Genomic DNA, 7,483 nt, shown 5'->3' with positions numbered 1-7,483 from the left:
TTGCTCCAGTAATCGAAATTATCGTTTTCATGAAGATGCTCAATTGCTGTTCTTTTGTCTCGATTGACTTTACTAATGAGAGGTTTTTTACGAGGAATTCTGCTATTATATTCTTCTTTTCTCAAGGCTCTTCTAACACATTCCGGATTTACATCAGTTTCTTTAACCTTTTCAAGATGTTTGGCTATGTCTACTGCAGTAGTTTTCGGATTATTACGAATTGTTCGAATGATTTCTCTTTTATCTCTACCGTTCAATTTTGGTGGTCTACCAGTACGAGGCAAGTTTTCCGTAGTTTTTGTCAAATTATATTTCCTTATTATTCCTTGCACTGTAGCTCTACTTCTACCAATAATTTGACTTATTTGATTGAGTGATTTTGCCTCATTTTTCAATTTAATAACCAGTTCTCTGATTTCTAATGATGTTTCAGTTCTTTTAGTTGCCATTTTAAAATTAATGAAAGAAATTTCATTCAAAAATCTCCTCTAAAGCTTATATAAAACTAGGCACAATTCTTACAAATATATTAAGAGAATAAAAAAATGGCCAAATACCTGCAAAAATCTATTTAAATCCAACTGTATGCTCACTTTTGTGAGTTTGAAAAATGCATATTTTTAACTTAATCTGAAAATGATTATGATAATCTTAAAATGTTTGATGTCTATTAGACACATAATGATTCAAATGCATACTGGATGCTATACGAATGAGAAAAAGAAATTTATTTGCATTTTATTTCTAAAAATGGGAAAATTTGCAAGTGTATGCTGACTTTCGTGTATCACTGTATATCTTTCAATTTATTAATGCCATAGAAATATTTTAGAATTACTACATCTTCATGTCCGGTTATTTTGTTTTATAATTGTCCTTATCAAATTGCAATTTGTATTGCTTCGTTTTTGATATATTAGATCGTGTTTGATTAGTTTTTGATATATCAGAAATCATGCTCACAGTATTTTGTTATTTGTGATAATTTGCTCAAACTCTAAAGCAAGCAAGCAAGTTGATCAAGCTCTAAATTAAATAGTAGTGACAATACAACATCTCGTGAATCAGTTAAAGCAGAAAATAGCTTTAAAGGGTTCATGCTTCTGGACAAGCAACTGTTGTTTGCTGCTTTAAAAGAACATTTCCCTCAACATATGCAAAAAAAGAAAGCAACTTGCAAGTGGAGAAAACTGGAAGACGATGTCCAATCTATTAATACAGCTGGTAAATAAATATTAAAATAAACTTCTTTAGGAAGCTAAAATGTAACCAGAAATTTGTGAAGTTAAATAATACATGTTGTATAAATCATAATTGTATATTTCTATTATAGGACCTTCTCAGAGAAAATGTTACCTTAGAGATTTCTCCGATGCAGATATGACTTCTCCCATAATGGCAAGGAAAGTTTTACAAATAGCCAAGGAACAAATTAAACAGAAAAATGACACAATCAAAGACATCAGTCGAAGGAATGAAAGCCTAGAAAAGAGAATACTAGTTTCTCTTGAAGAAATTTTAGAAAGTGTAAAAAAAGAAGCTCTTATTACAGATTCAGCTAGTCGTATTTCAAATGAGATTTAAAATTTATTCATAGAATATATAATATATATTTTTTACTTTCAAAAAGTAGTTTAAAATATCTATCTATTAAAATAATTTGAAATTTGTTATTTTTACTAATAATCAACACACAAAAATAGTTGCTAAATTTATAAAATAAATTTAATTATTTTATTTTTATGTGCATTAAAGTATTTTTTCTTTTAAATAATCAGTTTTATTGAAAATTCTACTAATCTTGAAAGCAAATATTGTTGATGTTTTGTATAGTTCTATTTAAACCAAAGTTTTAATCACTTTTAAAAAAATTAATGGAAAAATTCAATTTTCTTAACTTTATGCATTCACAATATTTCTTAATGCAATAAGGTTCCCTCACCTAACATTCTTAAAAATAAATTCTTTAATTGCAGCTTTCTCTCCACCAGGACCTGCCGCTGAATTGATATCGAGAAAAGAAATTTCAGAGAAAAAATATAGCAATGAATTGAGGAAATTTGCGCTGACAATAAGTTTTCATTCAGCTAAAGCGTATGACTTTGTCAGAAAAGCTTTCGACACGTGCTTACAGCATCCCGTAACCATAAAATGATATAGTTCTCTAAAAACAAATCCAGGATTAGCCTCACTTAAAGCAAAAGCAGAGGATGCTTCAAAGACAGATTCTGTAGTTTTGTGTGCCTAAAGTATCGATGAAATGGCCATCCGAAGACATGTTGAATGGGATGGATCGAAATTTTGCGGATATTTCGATTTCGGAATCGAACTGGATGATGACGAAATGCCAGTAGCAAAAGAAGCATTGACATTTATGCTACATTGAGTCAATGGGAGTTAGAAAATTCCCATTGGTTACTTTTTCATCAATGGTCTGCCAGCTTCTGAAAAAGCTAATTTAATAAATGAATGCCTTTTTTTGTAGTTGATACTGGTGTTAAGGAAATTTCACTGACTTTTGATGGTACAAGCTCAAATATTGCCAGTTCTAACTATCTGGGTGCAAATATTGATGCTACTAGAGAGGAAGTGATCTCATTTTAAGCATTCAACAACAGGAGAAGATGTTAACATTCTTTTGGATGCATGCCATATGATAAAGTTAGTGAGAAATGCCTTAGCATCAAAGGGCAATGGAAGTTCATAGTTGAATTGCATAAATTGCAAAAAAGTGAAGGCTTACGTGTAGCTAATAAACTAATAACAAGACACATCGAATGGCATAGAGAGAAAATGAAAGTTAAATTAGCTGTGCAAACTTTGAGTAACAGCGGTGCTGATGCCCTTGAATTTGTGGCAGATAATTTGAAACTGGATGAGTTAAAGGAATGCAAGCCAACGGTGAACTTCATACGTATTATGAATACAATTTTTGATATTTTGAACAGTCGAAATTTTTTAAGTCCTCAAGTCTCCTTAACAATTGCTAACCATAATAAATTTTTGAGTTCTTTGACCTTGCCATTAGATATATCCGAGAACTTCGAACGGCAGCAAATGGCCCTTTGCTCATTCATTCAAATAGAACTTTTAGGAATTTTGGTTTGTTTTAAAAGCATTCAAAATATTTACAATATATATTTAGCTTCCCCAACTCCTGTTTCAAAATTTCTAATGACGTACAAATTGTCCCAAGACCATCTTGAGATGTTTTTTAGTACCACTCGGTATATGGGTGGGTTTAATAATAATCCTACTTCAAAACAGTTCACGGCAGGATAAAAGCGACTGCTCTGTCATCATGATGTTATGACATCAGTTAATTCAAATTGTTTAAATTTAGATTCAACTATTATTTCAAATCTTAATATGAAAAACTATTGTTTTGTGACCACAATTAATCGTGACGCAGTGAATGTCGATATGAAAGCCGATGAAACTACATCAGTTGCTTCTAACACAAATATTACTTTAAGTAAATATACTGGTAATGTGGTTTCTTATATCGTTAGAACTTTAAAAGAAAAAAGAAAATGTGTTGATTGCAATATGTCTCTCACAACAACTGAGACAGACAGCCTGTTAATAAAACAGAGGAGGCTCAGTTTCTACCTCTGTTGATGTAACAAAATTATGCAAACTTGCAGAAAATATATTTAGGTTTAATCAAAGTACTGGCAAATTAAAAAAAAGCTAAATTGTTTGAATTCTTTCCTAATAGTTGTTTGTTTGAGGTAAAAGAAAACTCTAGATCCATTTTTAACTATCTAAAATGATCATATTTTCGATTATTCAGCCTTAAATAACCACAGAAATTTGCTAATGAAATCAATAATTTTGGAATATTTAAAAAAGATTAAACTATCAAAGAAGTGAAGAGCAATGCCTGTTGCAGATAAAGAATTCAGCTACGAGTTTCTCCAACAAATTGAGAAATTATACAACATACATAAAACAATTCAAAACCTGCCACCAGATTTCAGGAAACTTATTATTGATTACCAGCGTAAAGGATAAAGTGGAATGATGTATTAAATTTCATACGTTATAAGTTTTCACATTTTATTAAAATAAAATCTTAAATTTGTAAATCTTGTGTTTTATTTGCCAAACTTTTAAATGCATTATTGCTTATTGTTGAATTGTAGAAACTAGAAGAAAAGTTGCTTCATTTTTTATCCAAAATTACTATTAAAAAAAAAGCCATTTTTGAAACCACTTTTAACTTTTTTATGAATTATTGATGCTGCTCAAACAAAAAATAAAAAAAAAGGAGAAAAAAAAACTAATTGAATCATTAGAGTAGAATTCTTTCATTAAAACATAATTGTCATTGAGACAGTGTACCCTTTTCCTCGTCATGCATCGCCTTAAGGTTGTAGGTTGATTTTATAAAAAAAGAATTTTTCAACAAAATATTTATCAACATAAAATCTTGAAATTTAAATACGCTAAACAAATTGTTAAATTAGAATAATACTCGGTATATGTTCTCATATGTAAGGAATGCAGTTTTTCTAGCCGAAGTCTCAATTTAATGATTTTTTGCAGGTGCGCCGTTATATTGACTAGATACATAATAGATATCGATAAGTATTAATTGCTTAAAAGCGAACTCAGACACCAGTAACTGAATTCGTTTCGATTTCATAACTTTCGAGGTATGTTTTACTTAGATATATCTTTCGTTCATTTTTTAGTACCAGACTTAGTTTATAAGACTATTTATTGTTATCAACTCAAAATTTATTCAGTTGAGTTCTATAAACCTGAGGATGCCCGAGTTGAGTTGCATGAAGTCCTTTCGACCCCAAGTTTGATTTGCGGGTCACGGTTCCCCCTCACGGTTGATAATTGGGATCCCAGGAGTCTTTTTCTAAAAACCAAGTATCTCACCTCAGTTGAGTTCTATAAACCTGAGGATGCCCGAGTTGAGTCGCAAGAAGCACTTTCGACCCCAAGTTTGATTTGCAGGTCACGGTTGATACTTGGGATTAATGGAGGCAAAGCCTGTTTCTAAAAACCAAGTTTCTCTCTGCAGTTGAGTTCTATAAACCTGAGGATGCCCGAGTATTCTTAAAATTCCAATAGCGCGCAAAGATGTTGTAAGATTTCAATTCCGTAAGATTATTAACTCTCCATTTTAATAAACAAAGAAAGAACTAATTTATAACAGTTAGAGAGAAGCGCGCCTATCTTGGCGAGTGGTGGTCGTTTTGGCGAGGAGATGTTGGTTCGAGGAAGTTGAAATGAGAACACGGACTTTGAACGTTCTCTCGCTCGAGATTTTTTTTATATTATTTTATGTGTTGAATATGTGTGTGTGTATTTGTTTGTGTTGTGGAAACGAAGAGTTTGAATAAATAATAGTTTCCAACCTGGACTATTTATTTGTGCCACACATTACAGACAAGTATATTTATTGGAGGTTCTACCGAGATCGGGAGAAAGAAGGTATGTGTTCTCATTTGTTTCACATCCCAGGCCATATTTTCGAATAATTTTTCCAACCGGGAAAAAAAATTAACACACCAGTGTTGCAGAGAAGGGAATGTATTGTGAATGTTTATTTTTCATGAATATTGAAATATTTTCGAATAAATTTTCCAACCTGGAAAAAAAATTTAACACGCCCGTGTTACAAAAAAGGGAATGTATTGTGAATACATGTGTATTGTGAATGTTGATATTACATGGATATTGATTAAGTTTAAGTTATTCTTATCATAAGATTTTATAATATCTTGGTATTCTCAACTTGAGAATTTTTGTTTTTATTTGGTATTTGTTCTGATATTGTATTTTACTGAAGATAGTGATTTTCATTGATATAAAGGGGATGTGGATTTGAATTGTTTATATGTAGGAAGAAAATGATTAAGAACGTCAGTTCTAAACCTATTCGTTTGACATTGCTTTAGAGTTAATGTTTTTAATGAAATCTGGTTTTCATCTAGTGTAGATTTATTTCATTGATATTGATATTAGGCTCACATCTGTGCAGCAGATATATATATAAATAGTTATGTAAAGGTATGTGTTGTTTCAGTTTGATTGCTTTTAGTTGTTGTTAAGCGAAACTCATTTTAGAATTAAGAAAACGAAATATAGACTCTTTGATGCGTCGGCCTTTTTGGCGCCAGCAGAAATATATGAGAATTCGTTTTTGTTTTTTCTTTTCCTCTGTTCATTTGAGAGGGGGAAAGGAGACTGTTTATGGTATAAGTAGCCGATTGGCGAAGTGAGTTATTTATGTAGCAGAATTGAATTTACTTCATTTTTATGGTTAGTAAATAAGAAGAGTATTACTTTCTTTTTATAGAATTGAATATTAAGTTGTGATATTTTTTTTTTCTCTCTTACGTTCAAGTGGAGAGATAAATGATCTATTTCCTGTATGAAATAACGCTAACTAAATTTTATCCTATTCCGAACATTGAACAGCGAGTAGAAACTGCAGCAGCTGCCAAATATATCAGTTTAATTGATTTAACGAAAGGATATTGGCAAATTCCGTTGAGCAGTAGTGCTCAGAAAAAAGCCGCTTTTGCCACCATGTTTGGAACCTATAGACCTTTGCGTATGCCGTTCGGGCTCAAAAATGCCCCATATCACTTTAGTAAGATGATTAGTGAAATTTTAAAAAAGGGTGTGAGGATTTCGCAATTCCTTATCTTGATGACATTGCGATATTTTCGCAAACTTGGGAAGAGTACTTGCAACATTTACAAGAGGTTTAAGAGCGAATAAAGAATGCTGACTTGACTATAAAACCAATTAAGTGTAAATTTGTGCAAGAGGAAGTAAAATATCTTGGGCATGTTGTTGGTAAGGGAGAACGTTCACCCGCGGAACTTAAAGTGAAAACTATTCAAAATTTTCCTATACCCACTTGTAAAACAGAAATTAGGGCTTTCTTAGGTTTGGCTGGGTATTACCGTCAATACATTCCTATGTTTTCGGTGATAACTGCGCCACTCACGGAATTGTTAAAGGGTAAAAATAAAAAAGGGAAAGTTGTGTGGAATGAGGAATGCATTCAAGCATTTAATTCTTTAAAGGACAAACTTGCGAATAAGCCTATTTTACATGCGCCAGATTTTTCAAAACCATTTATTTTGCAAACAGATTCGTCAGATTTAGGATATGGGATTATCTTAGCTCAAAAGGATGATGAGGGAAATGAACATCCGATTTTGTACTTAAGCAAAAAATTCACATCAGCTGAGCAAAAATATTCCACGACCGAAAAGGAATGCGCTGCAATCTTATACGGTGTTAAAAAGCTAAAGGGATATATTGATGGGCAAACAGAATTTTGTATCCAAACAGATCACAATCCTCTTGTTTGGCTGAAAAAGAATGCCGGACAAAATCCGCGACTTCTTCGCTGGTCTTTGGCATTGCAATCGTATAATTATAAGATAGAACATAAAAAAGGAAAGGATAACTCTAACGTAGACTGTTTAAGTCGAAATCTTTT

At 31.8% G+C, this 7,483-nt stretch overlaps 1 protein-coding gene across 1 annotated transcript; it reads left to right on the top strand.

The window, feature by feature from the left end:
• Window positions 1–722: 722 nt before the first annotated feature.
• On the top strand, window positions 723–1,584 carry LOC147804062 (uncharacterized). The gene is made up of 2 exons (XM_087150457.1): window positions 723–1,224; window positions 1,334–1,584. The coding sequence occupies exons 1-2, from the start codon at window positions 1,098–1,100 to the stop codon at window positions 1,582–1,584; spliced, it is 378 nt and encodes a 125-aa protein (XP_087006583.1). The 5' UTR covers window positions 723–1,097.
• The last annotated feature ends 5,899 nt before the right edge of the window (window positions 1,585–7,483 follow it).

This window comes from Parasteatoda tepidariorum, chromosome 9, assembly GCF_982258835.1.
Source record: "Parasteatoda tepidariorum strain Cologne lab strain chromosome 9, Ptep-v5.0, whole genome shotgun sequence".
Lineage (NCBI taxonomy): Eukaryota > Metazoa > Arthropoda > Arachnida > Araneae > Theridiidae > Parasteatoda > Parasteatoda tepidariorum.
Note: the sequence above shows the minus strand (reverse complement) of the source record. Positions and strands in the feature narration are given on the sequence as shown.

Coding starts and splice junctions, on each gene's coding strand:
- LOC147804062 (XM_087150457.1), top strand. CDS start 1,098: ATGCTTCTGGACAAGCAACTGTTGTTTGCTGCTTTAAAAGAACATTTC. Junction 1,225..1,333: donor CCAATCTATTAATACAGCTG/GTAAATAAATAT, acceptor TTTCTATTATAG/GACCTTCTCAGAGAAAATGT.